Source organism: Bombyx mori, chromosome 28, assembly GCF_030269925.1.
Source record: "Bombyx mori chromosome 28, ASM3026992v2".
Lineage (NCBI taxonomy): Eukaryota > Metazoa > Arthropoda > Insecta > Lepidoptera > Bombycidae > Bombyx > Bombyx mori.
Window position 1 is genome coordinate 10,017,024 of NC_085134.1, and position 21,220 is coordinate 10,038,243.

The 21,220-nt window shown below is 39.1% G+C and overlaps 1 protein-coding gene and 1 long non-coding RNA gene across 4 annotated transcripts in view; one reads left to right on the forward strand and one right to left on the reverse strand.

Annotated features, from left to right (window-relative positions):
• Window positions 1-2,255: 2,255 nt before the first annotated feature.
• Window positions 2,256-9,870, reverse strand: LOC101735317 (ELAV-like protein 4). Its single transcript, XM_062676843.1, has one exon. It carries the CDS (start codon window positions 9,780-9,782, stop codon window positions 8,721-8,723), a length of 1,062 nt encoding a protein of 353 aa, XP_062532827.1. The 5' UTR covers window positions 9,783-9,870; the 3' UTR covers window positions 2,256-8,720.
• LOC134201619 (uncharacterized) overlaps window positions 2,745-21,220 on the forward strand; it is an 80,085-nt gene continuing 61,609 nt past the window's right edge. Inside the window, exon 1 of one of the 3 annotated variants that reach the window (XR_009976984.1) lies at window positions 2,745-2,759. This is a non-coding gene — a long non-coding RNA (uncharacterized LOC134201619). Of the gene's footprint in view, window positions 2,760-20,653; window positions 20,671-21,220 lie in introns of those variants that run through there. The other 2 variants (XR_009976988.1, XR_009976985.1) reach the window with 2 other exon arrangements.

The following is a 21,220-nucleotide window of genomic DNA, read 5'->3' on the forward strand; positions in this document are numbered from 1 at the left end:
TAAAATATTCTTTACATCGCGTGCCCTGCGAAAGCTATTGATGATAGAATAAAATAATGTACTACGACTTTTTAGAACACATTATTAATTACAAAAAGTATTGCGACATCATATGTCTAACTATTGTAGTTATGCCGCAATAAGTGTTCTTTTATTTAAAAAATAAAGCAACGTCAAATATCGTTGAAATTTTTTTAAAGACCCGAGCGGAGCCGGAGCTGGCCGCTAGTTGTTCACATAAAGTTTAAAGTACAATTACCTGAAATAACGTACAATACTTTATTATAAAGTACGGGTGGCAACCCTAACCCTAAATTAAGATATAAATTTTTTTGTATTTTTTTTTACATGCCTTATTTTTATTACTCTGGTAAGATCTTCAATTTATATCACAAGGCAACCTAAGTTGTGAGGCATTTAAAAAAGTACCTACAAAATGTTTAAACCCGACCCGTTACTAGGAAAAATATCATATTTTTGCGACCCTCGTCCGAATTATTTACGGTATATAATATCTAGGATTCCCGTTTGTTCACCCCGGCCGTTGGGTTCAACAACCTCACCCTCTGCTGTTCCAATGTACACATTAGTTTCACCGAGAGGGTATAGATTCGATAAGACAATAATTTAATGTTAAGTCACGTAATTTTAATGTTCGATAATTGTGGTTTCGTCAGACTTGTTTTGATGTAGGCATAGAATCTATTTACATACTTTATGTGACAATGTTAGATGCTCTTAAATGGTTTAGATTGTGGATTATATGGTCTAAAATCGTATGATATTGTGTTATATCTATCTCACTTGAGGGTTATCGGGTAAGCGAATAGAGGAGGTCAGGGGATTATTTATTTATTTTTATTGCTTAGATGGGTGGACGAGCTCAGCCCACCTGGTGTGTTTTAAGTGGTTACTGGAGCCCATAGACATCTACAACGTAGTGCCGCTACCCACCTTGAGATATGAGTTCTAAGGTCTCAGTATAGTTACAATGGCTGCCCTAACACTTCAAACCGAAACGCATTACTGCTTCACGGAAGAAATAGACAGGATGGTGGTACCTACCCGTGCGGACTCACAAGAGGTCCTACCACCAGTAAAAAACTGTCTTCGACTGTGCATAGAACAAGACGAATATGCGAACCCAGATACTTGGAGCTATTGCCACTATCATTGCTTCACACAGACACACATGATATTACAATCCGTCCTGCTGTCGGACTTCGGGTTTTTATTCACACCGTTTGTTACTTGATCACGCAAAGATTTCGCACAAAAATGGTCTACAACTTGGATTACCACTTAGGTTACTATAGGACGATCCGTGGCATAATTTAAAAGTAACACTCTGCAGTTATGCATCGCATCTACTGGTGGTAGGACCTCTTGTGAGTCCGCACGGGTAGGTACCACCACCCCACCTATTTCTGCAGTGAGGCAGTAATGCGTTTCGGTTTGAAGGGTGGGGCAGCCGTTGTAACTATACTGAGACCTTAGAACTTATATCTCAAGGTGGGTGGCACATTTACGTTGTGGATGTCTATGGGCTCCAGTTACCACTTAACACCAGGAGGGCTGTGAGCTCGTCCACCCATATAAGCAATAAAAAAAAAAGTCTGGGACGGCTGTTATAAAAGTCAATTAAGACTTCGATCTAACGCCTCAAGGTGCATGCTAGCTGCAGTGATTAAACTGAATGAACCTTTTTGCATGAACCCGGAAATATATGACAAAAATGTCTCATTAATGAAATTTGAAAAATAATACTGTTAAACTTAATAAAACATTATTGTTTAGGTGAATAGCAATATTGTTATAAAATACCTAATTTTTAACCGACTTCAAAAAAAGGGGATGTTCTCAGTTCGACTGTATGTTTTTTTTAATGTTTGTTACCTCATAACTTTTGACTGGGTGAATCGATTTTGATGATTCTTTTTTTATTAGAAAGCTGACGCTCTCCGTGGGGTCCCTTTTCAATTTAGTCCAGTTCTGATAATGGTATCTACGAGAAAACCGTATAAGTCTTAAATTAGCATTAAGTACGTGCGCGACAAATAAATGAATTACTCAATAACTCAATATCGCGCCAACCGATTTCGATGATTATTGTTTTTAGTGTACATTAATTTGTTTTGCAATATCTTTTTTTTTCTATTTGAAGTCGGTTTTTGTTAAAGCATGTCTATTTACAACGATATTACTATTTTTTTTCACTCAAGGGCCTGTTGTGGGTTATAAATAATAAGACAAAGTTCAGGTTTTTTATATATTTAGAACAAGAAATGTATAGTTACAACCATTGAGGATATTAAATATCATATTGTATAAACTATTGTATAAAGTGAAGAGAATGACATATTTCACATTTTTTTTTTTATTATAATACATAAATTAGAAATAGACACATAAATTACGAGAAAAATATTTTAATTAATAATCAAAATAAGCAAGTACATAACCGCTACATAATATAATATATTTAAATATATATTGGTTTTACGATGCTTATTTAGGGAAATCACTAGGCATTTTAAACATTCTATTCATGAAGTATTACGGATTATCCCTAACGATATTTTCCGCAAAACAGTAGCCTTACTTTTTGGGAAAGTTCGTTTGGAAGCGAACCGTTTTGAACGATCTTACATACAAATAATTTGGAACAACATTTAAATACTAAAAACGACACCAAATTTTTAACATGGCTTTAGATTAAAATTGTTATTGTAAATTGTGTCAACGTTTTTTTTTTTGTTGTTGCTTAACAATTCGAGCTCATTAGGTATCTGAGTTCCAAATACACATTTTTAATCTAGGAACCATTTTAAAAAAAGTACCTTCTCTTAACCGTTTTCGAACTAAATTATTATTTACATTAAATTATTGCTTTGTTTCCAAACAGTCTGATATTGTAATGGCACTGACCGCCACGCTTGCTATTTTTTAGCTGCTTCCTTTGATTTATCGTTAAAATTTCATGTCAGTAACCGTATTCACTCACATTATTCAGTCGAAAACGGATAAGCATAAGTCAAAAGTGTACTTGGATATTTTCCACTACATGTTGTGCAAATGAATATTCATCACAAAAGCTACAGAGGTAATTATTATATTCGACACAATAATTAGTTATAAATAGAGATACCGTTTATAGGTATAATAATATATCAACTAAATCGGTACATATCACCAACACATAGACGCCTACAGCTTAATTTTACTTAATAATCCATAAAAAGACAAAAATGAATGTTTAAATATTGACGTTTTTTTGTTTTAAATTTTAAACCGGAAGATCTTAAGTGTTTTTTAAACTTTTTTTGGTTTATTTATTTTTTCACTAGTTTTATAAAATACGTATTTCGTATCAAAGTGTCGCCAGCTAGCTTAAATAAGGAAAATGGCGGACTTCACTCACGTTTCACTAATAAATACGATCGTTTTCAATTTGTTAACATTGAAAATCGTAAAATACTTCGTCAATACTTCACTTTCTTGAGATTCATAAATATATCTTACGATGCAATTGTTTAAACCCACTAAATATTCTTCGATTATGTTGGAAGGGTTCATTGACACCTCAAACGCTCGCCAATCGACTAATTTACTAGATCACATGAACTCTGCAAATGCTCGGTTCGTCCCCATTACGATAATATTGTATAAAAATTATTGCTTATCAGCCAGTCGCGTTTCAGTCGATCGATTACATACTAAATGATTTTTACTCGATTTTATGACTGAAGTTAATCGATGTTAATTTTAAAGATTCAGATAGTAACAGACGTGTAGTAGTTAAGTAGACTTTATCGATATTTCATCACCTTTATTACAATCTATTATCGATACGAAATGGGAACAAACCATTAGAAGAGGAAACAACACCGAAAACAATTAACATTAGGTAAATAGACAGTGAAATTGATATTACATGATATTAATATATTTTTAAATTCGAACTATTGTTTTTTTTTAATAATAATTCGCTAACCCGATACTAGAACCGATGTTTATTTACTAATTTATTGTAATAATCTATCAACATTTAGGTTATGTCTACAAATTTCAATAATTTCTTGATAAAACAATCCTCGATTCCACTCCATTCACTGTCTATTTTTTTGGGGGGAAAAACACCATAAAACACCGTTTTGAATGTTCTTAGAAAAGACCATTGCAAAATATATAATATTTTCAATTTGATTGAGTCGGTTTTACAATGGCATTTGTACATAATTTTCTAGTGCGGTATTTTGTGTTTATCGACATGTTTTGTTGAGATCCAAAACTGTTTCTCATGGATGGCATGCTTATTGAATCATCACGACCAGTAATCATACCGAGAGCAGGTCGGTGTGTGTCTCAAAAACATTTTTATCTATTGCTAAAATCTCACTTAACACTATGAAACTACAGAAACTGATCCAAAACAGTCGGGGAAGTATGTAGTGAGCAAAGATTACAAATATTCATTTTTAAAATATTATTAATGCAGCCATAATGGCCTTTGAAAAATGTTTTAGCAAAAGTATTGCGTTTTTTTTAACAATATTATATATTTAAAAATCTGACGTATGACGTAATAGTAACAAGTAGTCGATGTGTCGTTACCTACAACGCGAACTTTACTCGAATAGTTTTTTAGTCGATTAAAATCGATATTGTATTCCGATTAAATGATTGAGCGTTTCTTGGCCACGTATCGCATTTGAGACGTTTGTCAAACGATTCGCGTGTAGTTTAACTTACTATAATTCCTATGGAAGATTTATTATTTTGAGTCTTAACTATAGAGAATGGCGCGCAACACTGCCGCCATGTTCTTTGTGCTCACGGCAATGGACGCGTCATTTCCCATCTATCGCACCATAAGCTTAGAAAAAACTCTAAAATGCTTTTATAAATTCCACAATACAGCTATTTCCTATAAACATTTTCTTAGTTCGGACATTTTCACGCAATACGGATTTAAATGAGTTTTTCGTTTGTTCAATTGATTTACTTATTATAATGGGCTATTAACCATATTTAAACGCGTGTTAGCACGTTATATTTATCGTAGAACTAAAATATACACGAGAATTACTGTCGCTTAGTTTCAAAATCCAAGCGTACCTACACCCGCGCATCCCACAGTGAATGCTCGTGCGATTTTGGCTTCTACGATTCCTTATTCCCAATTAATTTTTATTTTATAAATTTATTTCAAACAAATGCCACATGATTATTTAACTTTATTCATTTTGCTAATTTCACAGCCACATCCATATTAGCCTATGCGTTATATAGTATTGTTTCTGTTATGCCAATTTTATTTTAAATACCATAAAATGCATCAAAACACCATTCAATAGCGGCAATACGGACGCCGATGGGTGTCTCGCTCACATTATGGGGTTCGATTCGCGATGTAGATCATCCGTTACCATTCTCACGCAACTTTGCAGATAAAAGGACACGACAAAAGCTTTCACAAGTGCAGTTGTCTTACGAAAATTCTCCTATGAGTTTGTGTTTTTACGATTTCTAGATGGCAGTCGACCGTAAAGATCTCGCAAACACAGCGTACGCGACTTCATCTAAATCGCAACGTGATTGCTTCGACGCGCGGACTTCTTGCTCTGCTTGTGCAAGTTAGGACACTTCGTAAAATCCATACAATCACAAAAACTCTTGTCAGTCGTAGAACAGATCCAGCCCTCGCTTAAAACTATGAAGATATGGATTTATAGTATATTCTTAAAATACATACAAAAATATTATAGACTTGCATAATACGCTAAGTATGGTTTACAAAAATTTTCACATTCGTTATTATTGCTTTTTGATTTTCTACTAAGCTATCCCACTAAGCTATTGAGCATTTCAGAGAAATATTTTTTTTTTTTCCGATCAGCTGGACTGTCCCACCGCAAGTACCTTAACGAACTGCCCTATTATTAACCCGCAATCATTTATATATATATCTTTAAAATTTATACCTAAATAGTCGATGAGTTTTCAGTTAAATATTTTTGGTGTTTCTTGTTTCGATGAAATCTCCGTCACGAGGACGTCTTTTTTAAATATTTTTTAAAAGAATGAAAATATGAGTTTACAAATTTGGAAAGGTCAACGAAATACTTGTTCTGATACCACCTAGTATAGTTTAGTATTAGTTCCGTCGTTCTTGACTGAAAGAGAGACGCGATTTTAGTACTAGGTAGTATGGGAACGTGTTTTTTTTTTTGAAACAACTGAATTCAAATTTTCGCTTTGGATTAATCGCCCGATATATTTTACTAATAAATAAATCAATTTGTATTAATTAACGAATTTTCGATACTCTTTGCTTACAGCCACAGAATCGAGATTCCAAAATCTATTATTTCAATCGTATCTAGATCATCTCTTTAGCGTGTGTTTTTTTTTCTGTGATTTTAGTGACAGCTTCCCGACAATATGTCCGTAAACAAAACTTATTGAAAATTACAAAATATCAATTAAACACACACTAATTATTAAGTAAATAGACAATGAATTGCACGTACACTAAATCAATAAGAGTATCGCTAAGAACGAATGCACAAAAAGTAGAATTATTTATATGTAACCATTAAGATTAATTTAATCAACATTAAGTCGTAATTTTAACTACTCAAAAATATTTTAAGTTTTTTTTTTCATAACCCATCAAGCTTCTAATATAGTAGAAATATTATGATGAAGTGGAAACAACACATTACAACAACTATTTAATTTTTAAACCTAAGAGTATTCTAATATCAAGAAAATTGTGCTTTTATTCTCACGCGCTCGTTCCCACTCACTCGTTCGTTTGCTCATGGATGCTCAGCGCTCACGGCCAGGCTGTCACAAACAGTGTTTAACGCTGTTTTAAAAAATCTTATAAAAATTCTAAATTGCTTATCGGTCATCGGACCCTAAGCGCTGCGCATCGCGTTTATTAACCCGAAACAGATGACTGTAAATTATAATGCTATTTAAAAAAATAAGCATAATATTTAAGCTGGATGAAACTAAAGCGATTTTATTTTAGTGAAATAATAATGTCGTTTTCCCGCGTATTTGGATCGTTCACAATAAATAGTAAATAAACATGTCGTGAAACAACGCTGTGACCCGCAGTGAACCGGGTCAAGTATCTTTATAAATATTACTTTTAATTTAATTTAATATATTTTTAATTAATTAATGGCTATTTAGTTATTGCACGTTTTTTTTTTTTTAATTATGTACATTAATAAATATATAATAAATACTTGTAAATTTTTTTTAATCTCCATCTTTTGTTAATTAAACCATATGTAAGTACCTATTAATATTTGAAATGTTACAAAACCGTTTTTTTTTTTAAATTATCGTTATCATCATCATTATTATTATTATTATTATAAGTAAATATTTTTTTTACAAAAATCGTAGGGTCGATAGGACGGCACGATATTATTTATCTATTCAATTTCGATGTTTTCAAATAGGTCTTTTACGGATTGAGTTTAATGTAATGGCGTGGCGTGTCTGCAGACGCGGCGAAATCATTCTATTGTTTTTAATTTTTTCATTATTTCTTTGTTAACTAAACGAGTTTAAACATATATATTTATACATACATATATATATATTTTTTATAATATTTACAAATTTCCATTTAGACTAAGACAATTAAAGCCTACATAAAATAGACGCAGGTTCGCATCCATCCATACATTAAATAGCAGGTACTGGTATGTTTTGATGTCGAGTAGACGACCTCATTAAACTAGAGTATGCACCATAGTTAGAGTATGCACCGTGTGGCTTGGTGACCTCGGGGCGGGTTCCCCCTGGCCCCTCCCGGGCGAGCTTCCCGGATCCCGGAACGAGCTCCATCGATTTACCCCCTCTCCCCCCCTCCCCCCCTAAGCCCGTACCCCCACGGCCCACTTTTGCTCGGTTCGACTCTCAAATCCTATGAAACTTACGAGTTTACTTACGGCAGCGCCCTATAAGCGTTTCCGACGGTTTTTCCTCAAAATTTCTCTCAAAAATGTGTAAATCTAACCCCGCCCGCCGCCCGGGTGTGACCCGCCGTCGCCGTGACCGCAATACCGTTCAAAGATCTCCTTTTAAAATTTTATCAAAACCTATCACAGTTTTTGATTAGTTTCATCCTTAATTTTAATATATTGATTAAAATATATGTATAGATAATAATATATTTTTTTCATCTCATCCAATCTTTAACAATATAATACTATTTGACTTCGATTAAGCGCCTGGGGAGCGAGTGGCCAGTAGCGGACCTGGTCTCTGTGAGCGGATACATTTGGCAATCGGTCCTAAGGCGGCCCCCACCACAATCGCACAGTTATACTTAAACAGATATGATCGCGTACAAAATTGGAGCGTAATATAGCATTTCAGGCTATTATTGCTAAATAATTATTATATTCGTTAACTATTTTCTCGATAACCACAACCGTTCATAAGCGAAGTTTAATATCATTATTTTGTTATTGACTATTTTACCAGCGTGTTCGGTTCGATGCGAGGCCGGCTCGGCACCCGAAGCGCCGCCATCTTGTGGTAACATGCGCGCCGCCATTTCGTGTTTCGTCGCTTCTGTAGGAGAGTAGTCGAGCGCGGAGGTGTTCCCGCCGCGGAACTTCTAGCATGTATGGTTGCGAGCCTGGCGTGCCGTCCTAGCGCCCGGCTAGGCCGATCCCCCTGCGATCTTAGATCGTCTTTATCTTGTTGGTCTTGAAGCTGACTTGCAGCACTCTGTTACCGAGCGTGTACCCGTTCAGGGACTGGATGGCGACCACAGCCTCGTCGTAGTTGGTCATCGTGATGAACCCGTATCCCTTGCACTTGTTCGTCTGCAGGTCGCGGATCACTTTCACGCTCTGCACCGCGCCGAAGGGCCCGAACAGCTGCCACAGCACGTTCTCTTCCGTCTCGGGAGCTAAGTTGTAGACGAAGATGCACCACTCCGAGCCCACGGCGCCGGGCAGGACCCCTCCGAGTAACTCGCCGGCGAGAGGGCTGTAGCGCTGTAATCCTTTGTTTATAGCGAGAAGCGACTTGCCTGAACTGAACCGGCCCAGCGGCGCGGGGAACCGCAGCGCGGCTGGTAGGTACGCCGCCAACGGAGCTAGCGCCTTCCCGTTGTTGCTCGGGTTATTCGCGAACTTCACTGTTATAGGCTCGCTGGCTCCTTTCGGTATGGTGCCGTTCAACTCTTGTATGGCTCGCTCCGCTTCCACGCGCTGGTCGAAGCGGATGAAGCCGACGCCCTTGGACAAACCTTGTTCGCCGCCGGTGAAGGGCCGCCCGCCCGAGTTCTCGCATAGTATACGCGACGTGATGATGCGCCCGTACGGACTGAACAGGCGCTCGAGCTCGCTCTGAGTCATGGTCTTGGGAAGACCGGATACGTATAAATTGGCACCTTTGATGGCCTCGCTGCTGGGGCGCGCGTACGACACTTTGATTGTTTTGTTCTGGAGACGCAGGCCGTTGAGGGTCGCAATAGCCTTCTCCGCATCCTCGGGCCGGTGATAGTTGACAAAGGCGTAGCCGAGGCTCTGTCCGCCGCCGTGCAGAGCGTGATTGAGCGCGTCGGGGAAGGCCGCGCCCTTGTTCCGGATCAACTTGCAAGATTCCACTTCACCGATGCTCGAGAAGAGGCTGCGGATCTCTTCCTGGGTCATGCTCTGGGGCAGGTAGTTGATGATCAGATTGGTCTTGGACTCCTCGCCGGAGCCGTTCTGCTGCTCGCTGTCGCCCTTCGACATGGCGGAAAACAAACGGAAAGAACGAAAGGGAAACGAAAAACGCGGTAAAAGAAAACGCGGCACGAGCGTGGTGTCGGCGCGCGCGGTGGTGTCTGCCGGCGCGGCGGGGCGGCCCGCGCATGTCGCCCGCTATCGACCGCCTTACGTAACGTTCGTTCACCCCCCGCTTTGGAATACTGTCCGAAAAAACTACATCCACCCCGGCATCGATCCGCCCGGGACTCGTAACCCCGTCGGCCGCGCTTTGTGCTCAACCCCCGCCGCTACACACCGCTACACGCGACCGTAGCACGCGACCGCCAACCGGCTTTACATCATTATTATCTCACTGAATATTGAATTTTTGATTTGTAACTTTTGTAGACCGATGCGATGTACTGCGCTCGAAAATTCAACATCACGCTTAAATTCAAGAAACGCCTTTTATGAATGTAAAGAGTGTTGTTTCTTAAAGAAAAATAATTTCCTTTATTATGAAACTTCGGTTAGAATATTTCGGTTATGAAGTCTTCGGAGATATTAAGTCTCTTTTTTTTATATTGCATAGATGGGTGGTCGAGCTTACAGCTTACCTGGTGTTAAGTGGTTACCGGAGCCCATAGACATCTACAACGTAAATGCGCCACGCACCTTGAGATATAAGTTCTAAGCTCTCAGTATAGTTATAACGTTCTCTGATTCGATTGGGCTTCATTGCGTGTACTCACTTCACATTTATACAGATTTATATGACTGCAAATATTTTTCACTGGTGGTAGGACCTCTTGTAAGTCCGCACGGGTAGGTACCCTCGCCTATTTCTACCGTGAAGCAGTAATGCGTTTCGGTTTGAAGGGTGGGGCAGCCGTTGTAACTATACAGAGACCTTAGAACTTTTATCTTAAAGTGGGTGGCGCATTTACGTTGTAGTTGTCTATGGGCTCCAGTAACCACTTAACACCAGGTGGGCTGTGGGCTCGTCCACCCATGTACGCAATAAAAAAAAAACGAGCAGTTGTTTTGTTGAGGTCTTCGTTTGTGATGATGACCATCTCGATTCTATAGAGTTTCACAATTAAGTCAATTGCCTCTTCCTATAAAATTAGTTTTCAGTTAAAACTTTTGTCGTACAGAGTGTCTTTTTTTTATGAATGATTAGAAGAAGATTTTATGGTACAACTAGTGAAAAAGCTTTGTAATTGTCGTTTTATAAGTAACTAGCTGTACCCGTCCGCTTCGCTGGGCATTTAAAATGAACATTATTATTTCTCACCTCCACAAAGATTCTCATCATTAACGCCCCCGCAACTGGTGTAGGGAGTCCAACACTCATATAAATATTAGCCTATCCATTAAGTACATGTATTTTCTACATGGATACCAAGTTTCAAGTCAATCAGATGCATGGTTCAGTAGTTATAACGGAACATCCGTAAAAACTACTGTAGATTTATATATTAGTATAGATCGTTCTTTTTTTATGTTAAAGTACTGACACACTCGTCTGGTGTTCAGTGGTTTCATTCGCTCATGCATATTACAATGTGAAGGCCAGCTCGATACATGAAGTCATAACCTCAAATGTATTCCGTAATGATTGTCCCAACAAAAAGTTTCTTCTGGTTCTGGTCTTCTGAATTTTTCAAACCTGAAAGGCGAGACTGACTTCGCGGTGTAAATAAGCAGGGCGGTGGTACATACCCGTGCGTGCCTACAGTATGCCTTACCGCGATTCTAATGTCCTTGGAGAATTTGAGGTATGCGATCCACCGCCATCAATGTGGGACGCACGCATTTTACAAAGCTTATTTCTCTTGACCAACAACAAAACCTCAGTCATTCCTGACAATTTCAAGTTAAAATCAGGTACACTGCGGTAATTATGATATACATTACAGTTTTATCCGACCACCGCAGGGGGCACTGTTTTTGCGGCATGCGTATACATATTTTATTGGTGGTAGGACGTCTCGTGAGCCCGCACGGATAGGTACCACCTGCCTATTTCTGAAACAATAATACGTTCCGGTTTGGTAGGGTTTCACGAAGAATCTTCTCAGTGGGTCGTGATTCCGATCCGGTGGTAGATTCAGCGAAGCACTGCTCTTGCTAGGGTCAGGACACCAAATCTCCAAGCTGAGCTCCGATATCTCGCGTACGCATTTATTGAAGCTAGCAATAACCCGTCAACGTATTCGTGACAGGTAGGTAAAAAAAACAGAGACTCAGAATTTATGCTTTGATGTGGGTGTTGGCATTAACGTTGTCAATGACTATGGGCTCCGGTTACCTCTTAACGCCATTGTGCTCATTCTCGAGTCTAGGCAAAGAAGATCTAAAAGAAAGTCTAATCCTTTGTTACACTCCACAGCTTAGAATATTTTCTCAATTGTGGTAGTGGGAATTATATAAATTACATAAATTTTACTTAATTGGAAGGCGAAGAGAAGCAAAGAGGAATTGTGGTAATTAATACAAGTATGTAATAAATATTATTTTATTTTTGGGATTTTTAATTAGTATTTTTTTTATTGCTCCGTTGGTTGGACGAGCTCAGCTGATGTTCAGTGCTTACCCGAGCCCATAGACATCTACAACGTAAACACCGCCACTCACCTTGAGATATGAGTTCTAAGGTCTCAGTATAGTTACAACGGCTGTCCCACTCTTCAAACCGAAACGCGTTACTGCTTCATGGCAGAAATAGGCGGGGTGGTGGTACCGACCCGTGCGGACTCACAAGAGGTCCTACCACCGGTGAAAAATATTTTCAGTCGTAACGTAACTAATATTCGAATCATCAGGCAAGTATCAAATTCTTTTAAGTTAGTTAGTACTTGGCACAAATGTTCTCCGACATCGTAATGATATTAGAATAACATCGTGTGTAATTTTGCGTAATTACTGGGGCCGGGACGTCTTTTGAGGTCGGTTTGAGGCGGGTTGAGGCTACTCTCCAGTTTATGTCAGCCGCGAGCTACTAAGCAAGTCTTGCTACCGCACTCATGTTAAATAATCCACAGAACTGGTACATAAGTATAATTTAGCGGGATGTTTTTTTTTTATTGCTTAGATGGGTGGACGAGCTCACAGCTCACCTGGTGTTAAGTGGTTACTGGAGCCCATAGACATCTACAACGTAAATGCGCCCCCCACCTTGAGATATAAGTTCTAAGATCTCAGTATAGTTAATTAGATTTCAAAGTGTCAGTTGTGTTCGAAAGAAAGCTGAGTTTATTTATTTATTTATTTATTAAGTTGCACCAACAAAGTGATCATCAATACAAAACATTGAACAATTGACAAACGTTCATGGCCGATGTCACCTCAATTATAGGTGCAATCGACAGTGCATTAACATCAAAAATAAAAAAAATATACAGCTAAGATTTGATTACATTTCATTCATTGCTTAAGATTAATTTATATTTAATTGGGAGATGATATACGGATCGGAACCCCGGATGACTCAAAGACAGAAGCTGTGCTTTTCTGGTAGCGCTTTTATTAAGAAAATTGATATCTCGTTAGCTGAGTATTAGAGATGTTTTTTTTTTCGAATTCTTGTTTTTTTTTTATCTAGCAAACGCAAAAGGTTTCGAATTCAAACACCTGAAATTCAATCAGAACGTTATTAAATTTATCAGTTCGAACAATTATTAGCTTTATTGATGGTAGATAAAAGCTATAATCGTTTATCGGAAATACGGCAATCAGTAAAGTTCTATAAATAAATCTAGACTTTCTCGCTTTGATATAAGAATGGTTTTAGTCTGCAACAATGTTTTCTATTGGATCAATTTTCACTTAAGTTTCACTCAAGAGAATTTTGTACTTGCGCTCTACGGGTTAGGGACGATTTTGGCGCGCAGCTTAGTACTTTATTAGGGATGTTGCTATTGTACTTTTACAGTTCCGTGTTCGGGGTGGGTGTTAGTGTCCATTGTACAAAAAACTTTCAATATTATCGTTGACTTTAATAATTATGTATATTTTTTTATTGTAGCGAAGGGTTATTGGCTGATTTGTCCGGTAGTATCTGCAAATAACCGGACAAGACCAGCGTGATGACAGGCAAGATCAAGCGATGTGATTAAGATGGGTTTAGGGACCCATATGAGCAGACGAGTGAAAGATCAATGATAAAACGAACCACGGAGCTATATAGTACTGGTGGTAGGACCTCTTGTGAGTCCGTGCGGTTAGGTACCACCACCCCGCCTATTTCTGCCGTGAAGCAGTAATGCGTTTCGGTTTGAAGGGTAGGGCAGCCGTTGTAACTATACAGACATTCTCAAGGTTTGTTGCGCCATTTACGTTGTAGATGTCTATGGGCTCCGGTAACTACTTTACATCAGCTGGGCTGTAAGCTGGTCCACCTATCTATGCAATAAAAAAAAAACGTTGGTAGCATCTAGGTTGGCTCACAAAGTTCCCGTCCTACCCACCCCTGGCTTATAGACACTAGAGACACAGCCCTAAGGAAGCGATGAAACAAAATCAGAGCTTTTTCTTTGTTCGGTATATTTAGTTTGGTATAAATATGTGAATGGAAACATTCCTAACGCAATCAGGGTGTACCCACCCCTACGCCGGGCCACCCCACGACTTGTCATGGCGTCGGGGTCAACGACACGAGCCCATCGGAGGCCCGGGAAGCGATCCGCCCAGCTCACGTATATTAGGTAACTTTATTTCTTTGTGCCAATTTCGGGATGTACCCACCTGTTCCAAAAAAAAAAATTCCCCCAAACAACCGCGTGATGACAATACTGTAAGGCGTTGAAAGCTTTGTCTATATCTATATCTATACTAATATTATAAAGAGGAAAGATTTGTTTGTTTGTTTGTTTCGAATAGGCGCCGAAACTACTGGACCGATTTGAAAAATTCTTTTTCCATTAGAAGCCGACATTGTCCCTGATGAACATAGGCTACTTTTTTAAATTTTTATTTATTTTATTTTTTTGGTTTCATGTGTGTTTTAATGTTTCCGAAGCGAAGCGAGGGCGGGTCGCTAGTATAAAATAATAATGAACGAATTTCCAGTTACAGGTACCTAATTGAATTATTAACATTTCATTGATTTTTTTACAATTATCTCATTGTTTACATTTAACTATTGTTTTTTTCCCCCTACCTAATCGTTGGCAGCCTAAGGGGCTATTCTGACTTTGCGCGGACTGTTGTCTGTTTTCTAATTAAATTTTGTTATGTAGGTATGTTATAAGCGTGTGGGGATATATGACAAAGGGATGATCTTCCACCGAACGGTTGATATTGCTCGGTAGACCGACGGTCCAAATGTAGTTGTTCTCTTCTTTTTCCTACCTATGCTGATAGCCTTGAGAGGCTATTTCAGCTTCGCCCTAACATTTAGGTGAGCTCACGGGGCTCGAGCCGGAGTGTTGCTAACACTGGCCCTAGCAAGAGCAGTGCTTCGCAGAATCTACCACCGGATCGGAAACGCGACCCACTGAGACGATCCGGTTACATCCCTTTGCTTTACTATAATAAATATTGGCGCGATTGAAAGTTTACAATTAATATTCAGATGACATTTCGCTTCCAAATTAAAATGCGATATCATTGTAACATGATAATAATGATGATGTATATATATCTCAGTGGGCTGTATCTGTGGGTTAATTCGCTAGCCGAGCCTTTCGTCGCAAGCGACGTGTTCGACGAGGACAGTGATTGATGCTTGTGGTACCTAAAAGCACCGTTAATGGATCGGGTGGATCCGCAATGACGTGTTTTGGGCGACGTCAACTGTTTACCATTCGGTCCACAGGATCGGGTATGTAATTTCCAGCGGCCACGACAACAGGGTTCTCATGTCGTGCCGCCTTCTCGAAGTGGCGCAATGATGTCGACTGTAGAAACTTACTGACTGAGTCAAGCCCAAGATCATCATGGATCCGAATGTTTTTGTTCGGAACTTGTATATATGCAGGCTTATCTTGAAAATGTCGTAAGCGAGATTCAGGCATCTGTCAATTATCTTGTATTGTATAATGGCTATCCGCCACATCACTGAAAGCTACGTGAGTGCCGTGCTTAAGCCTACAAGTGCATATTGTTTACTTAAAGGCAATAATTGCATTGCTGTTGTCCCTAAGCATCATCTCCTGCCCTTCTCCCAGTCATCTGGGGTCGGCGCAACATGTCTTCTCCTTCCATCCTCTATCAAATACCATTTCTTCGCTCACTCCCTTCTTACACATATCGTATTTCACGTTAAAATAAGGGACACTGTGGTGATTATGATATATATTACAGTTTTATCCGACCAAGGGGCACTGTATTCCCAGCATACGTATGTACCTATTTTACTGGTGGTAGGACGTCTTGTGAGTCCGCGCGGGTAGGTACCACCGCCCTGCCTATTTCTGCCGTGAAACAGTAATGCGTTTCGGTTGGAAGGGTGGGGCAGCCGTTGTAACTATAATGAGAACTTAGGACTTTTACCTCAAGGTAGGTGGCGCATTTACGTTGTAGATGTCTATGGGCTCCAGTAACCACTTAATACCAGGTGGTCTGTGAGCTCGTTCACCGATCTAAGCAAAAAAAAATATGAACCAAATGGATATGAGAGTGACTGAAAATCAGCGCTGTCCGATTTATCGAATTTGAACAGCATTAGTTGAGCCACCTCCTTTTGCCTTTCTCTTTTCTTTTATTTATATTACTAGCGACACGCCCTCGCTTCGCTTCGGAAACTGTAATTTATTATTGATATCTCCACTATTTATTTAGTAATTATGCATATAAACCTTCCTTTCAATCGCTCTATCTATTAAAAAAACCGCATCAAAATCCGTTGCGTAGTTTTAAAGATTTAAGCATACATAGGGATATAGGGACAGAAAAAGCGACTTTGTTTTATACTATGTAGTGATCATCTACAATACTTTCAAATCTAATTAAAAAACATGTATCATTGATGGGTCGTCGCCGACGGGGGCTCCCAGCCGAACTTTATGCTTTTAAAGGGGTTTTATTAAGCTGAATAATTGAAGACTCGCCTGCCCTACTACTCCTCGGCACAGAGTAGAGCGGTCTAAGAGAAACGAGTAAATCAAACGCTTAAAAAATAATTCACCGTAATTACTATACAATGGTCTTAGGTGTCAAGTCGCAAAATGGGTGATAGTGTTCACACGGGATGTCTGAAAGCTTCGGTAGCCACTTAGCACCAGATAGATCGTGGGCGCTTTCACCCTGTGCAATAAGAAATTAAAAGCTAAATATTGTTCAGTGGTATCACTATATTACTATATATATACTATAGTATATTACTATACTATATTTTCACTATTATTCATTGGTGATATACTATTTAATAAAGTTTCCGCAACAATAGCCGCTCACACTAGATATAATATATGTATGTGTAGAAAACATTGTTTTTCTTTTAGATGTACGAAAGAAACAAAAAAATAGTTATAAATTAAAATTAGTTTATATTTTTACTGTATAGTAAGTAATCTATGTCAAATATAGTAACGGGAGTCCCGTGCCAAAAAGCATGTGCGCGATTTGATTCCGCTCGATTAGTGTGGCGACGGCTTCTTCAACTTTTATATTTAAATAATTAATTAATTTAAATGTCCTATGCAGAAAATTTAAATATTCTCTAATATTATGCCTTATTTGTTTCATTCTAAGAAACTATTATTTATTTTTTTGTTTTATTGTCATAAATGAGATGAGAATATAAACACTAAACGATATACTATGATAAACACTAAGTCAAATGACCACGTGAGAATTCGTGATTTTCATACGAGTTCGAATCTTATTATTTATTATTTAATCCAGCATCACATTATGTCACAAGTTCTCAAATTAAATGTGAACTATTTTGACTTTTTATCATTTGCACCCTTAAACCGAGAGAAGAAACTATATTACTGGTGGTAGCACATCTTTTGAGTCCGCACGGGTAGGTACCACCACCCTGCAAAAATAGTCTTCAGGACTTGTTTTGAAACTTCAACAAAACTTCCATCTCGGAAACATTGCACTCAATATGTCTATAAAATTATACATATTTCTAATCGTATTTTATTAAATTAGGTTCGATCGAAGGAAGCCGATTTTTAAGTACTTGTATAGGAAACATTCGCGGTAGGCAGCGGCTTAGTTCTGCCCCTGACATTGCTGAAGTCCATGGGCAACGGTAACCACTCACCATCAGGTGGGCCGAATGCTTGTCTGCCTACAAGGGCAATAAAAAAAAACATTGAAATCTTAATAGTATATTTCGAAAAATGTATTCCACACTTATTTGACTTCTAGTTAGACATGGATCCGCGCAGTTATAATTAGCTGTGTCCGTGCCTACCCTAGTTGCGTGCAAACACGCGCTCTGTACACTCACCTAGACCAAGAGCTAGAGAACTTCGTTTAACGAAAACCAAAATAATTCTGCTCATACATTTATTAATTCCGGTAGATCTTTACGGGATCGAGTCACGATCGATCTTTACGAGTCATAAAACATTACTCGATATCGATAAAGGGATGCCACTCGGGTTCAGCTAGTCAGACGACGTGGTCGTTGATGACTGGTACATGTAAATTGTAGGTTGCAGGTGTTTGTAAGAACCATGTTAATTATCATTAGATAAACGTGACGCGAACCGTGGAAGCATTATTCGATAACTTATCTTTGTTAAATTTAAAGGGTGATATGAACGCCCAAACTTGTTCGGTTATTCATAATGTTTTTACTGCTTCGATTGGCGGACGAGCTCACAGCCCACCTGGTGTTAAGCGGTTACTGGAGCCCATAGACATCTGCAACGTAAATGCGCCACCCATCTTGAGATATAAGTTCTAAGGTCTCAGTATAGTTACAACGGCTGCTGCACCCTTCAAATCGAAACGCATTGCTGCTTCACGGCAAAAATTGGCAGGGCGGTGGTACCTACCCGTACGGACTCATGATAGGTCCTAACACCGGTAAATGTGTTGATAGTTTTAACGAATTGAAAATATTCGGAAAAAATATATTTTTTAAATTTAAATAAATATTTTTTTTGTGTAATTCTGTTGTTTTAAGTTTTATACACCCAACACTAGAAGTGTACCGAGAGGGCTTGTGGGAGAGATGTGCTCCTTGACTAAACGCTCCACTCTCCCCCCTTTGCCTTTTCACGAGTTCTGTCTCATGAGAGGCTCGGACGTGGGTTGTTGAGTGACAGGAGGTTTTAGTCGGTTCGACTCCGACATGCCCCACTCTCCATCCCCAGTGGAGGGTGGGAGTCCGGCAATTTCCTCCTGACCAAAAAAAAAACACTTGAAGTGTATAGTGCGTCTTTACTCTCTAGATTTTCTTTGAACTAGACTGCGAACGAACGTAATGTACTACAGAAAGGCGAGCACGAATGACTATCGAAAAAGTATTCGTATCGCTATCGAGAAAAAATATATAGGATCTAAACAGCGCTCCCTACATACCGTCCGTAAAAAGAATTAATTTCAGCAGCACGAATGACTTTACTTACTGTCGTTTCGCAATAGAATGGTCGCGTTCTCGAAACTCGAAACTTTAACTCATAATCGAGAGCACGAAATTTGTTTTGACATGCGCTAACGTAAATCTCGAAGGCTAACTTTTTATATTTGAGAGATTACTTGGCCTTTCCAGTTTTACCAGGACAGATGGGCGAGCAAGTGCTCAGCCAGGAGGGGTGGGATTTGCTAACAGCTGCCGGAGCGCCTCCGAAGGAGACCTAACATCTCAAGAGCAGCTGCTTCGCGAATGAATCTAATACCGGATCGGAATCGCGACTCGTTTAGAATATCCGGCAAGAAACTCAGCGGGCTGATGTTTAGGTTATGTTGAACGTTGAACTCTTTGCCGGGTTCGACGAGTACGGTTACCGAAGTCCTTACTCCTAGTGTTAGAGTGTCTTAGAATGAAGGTGTCTAGTGCAAGGGTCGAGTACTACCGTCTAATGTAATTATCTGTTTTCGTATCGGCAACTCGAGACATTATGAATTCGATAGATTTTCGTGTTTGTCGTACCTACTGTTAATTTTTTACTTAGATTGTGTATTGTGTATGTGTATGTACGTGTACGTATTTATGTGTATGTACAGAAATTAAAACAATGTGTGTATTTTTGAAATTATAACATAGCAACCTCCTAAATAAAGCAGAGGGCGACGGCCCTTTTTTACCACTAAAAACTGGGGTAGTAGTCAAAGAGCTTTTTAATGAAATTTAAATCAGACAAGTACACCTTATCACGAAGGCGCAACGGTTGAAATCGTTTGATAAATTAAACATTTAATTCCCCCATTACGAAAAGGCAGCACTCGAATAAACATATTGTGAAAGATTTACATTTACGTAGTAATTTAATATGCAGATTTTGACAGATATGTGTCATGTCTTCACGCGTGGAATAAAGTGGCAGGGTAGACAGGGACTTGAAGTCGTTATTTGTCACACGCACGAGACGTAGAAAATTTTTCTTTATATACGTGAAGCAAAAACTTTGTAACCCGTTTTTACGAAAATTGCGGGACGGAGGGGTGTGGAATTTCTCCGCACTTATAGAGAATAAGTATAGAGAAGGAGTGCAGAATTCAATTTTTTTTTAAATTATGCATAAAAAATATATTAAATCAATAAAAAAAAACATTACCCACACTACTTTATTTTTTTATAGCTAACATAGGTGGACGAGCTTACGACCCACCTGGTGGTAAGTGGTAACCGGAGCCCATAGACATCTACAACGTAAATGCTGCCACCCGCTCTGAGTCCTGAGTTGTAAGGTCTCAGTTTTAACAATACAACGGCTGCCCCGCCCGTCAAACCAATTTATAGCAAAAGAGTGTGTGTGTGCGTGCGTGCGTGCGTGCGTGCGTGTGTGGGTGTGTGTGTGTGTGTGTGTGTGCGTGCGTGCGTGCGTGCGTGCGTGCGTGCGTGCGTGCGTGCGTGCGTGCGTGCGTGCGTGCGTGCGTGCGTGCGTGCGTGCGTGTGTGTGTGTGTGTGTGTGTAATTGTAATTACTGGTGGTATCTTGTGAGTCCGCGCGGGTAAGTACCACCACCCCTTATTTTTGCCGTGAAAGTCGTTCTTTCCGCTTGGAAAGACGGGATAGCCGGTAAACAATTCAATTAAGACTCCGACTTCATGCTTGAAGGCAGATGATATTTTCTTTAATAAATCTATGGGTTCTTTTCTAAGCACTTAACATCAGGTGGGTTGTAGATAGTTGACCCATCGAATAAGCAATTTAATTAGACACGGACATAGTTTTTCAATTGAAACTCGAAGGCGCATGACGGTGAGTGTTCTGATCGAATGATGACACACATTTTTCCTAAATAAATACGCATTCTAGAATTTTCTCCGGTGTTCGTGAGGCGCAGACGTTATTAGAGCTAATCTTATGACTCAATCGTCCGTGACTACGAAAACGGTAAAGTACT

Excerpts from the sequence above, each read along its gene's own strand:
- LOC101735317 (XM_062676843.1), bottom strand. The coding sequence starts at position 9,782 with ATGTCGAAGGGCGACAGCGAGCAGCAGAACGGCTCCGGCGAGGAGTCC.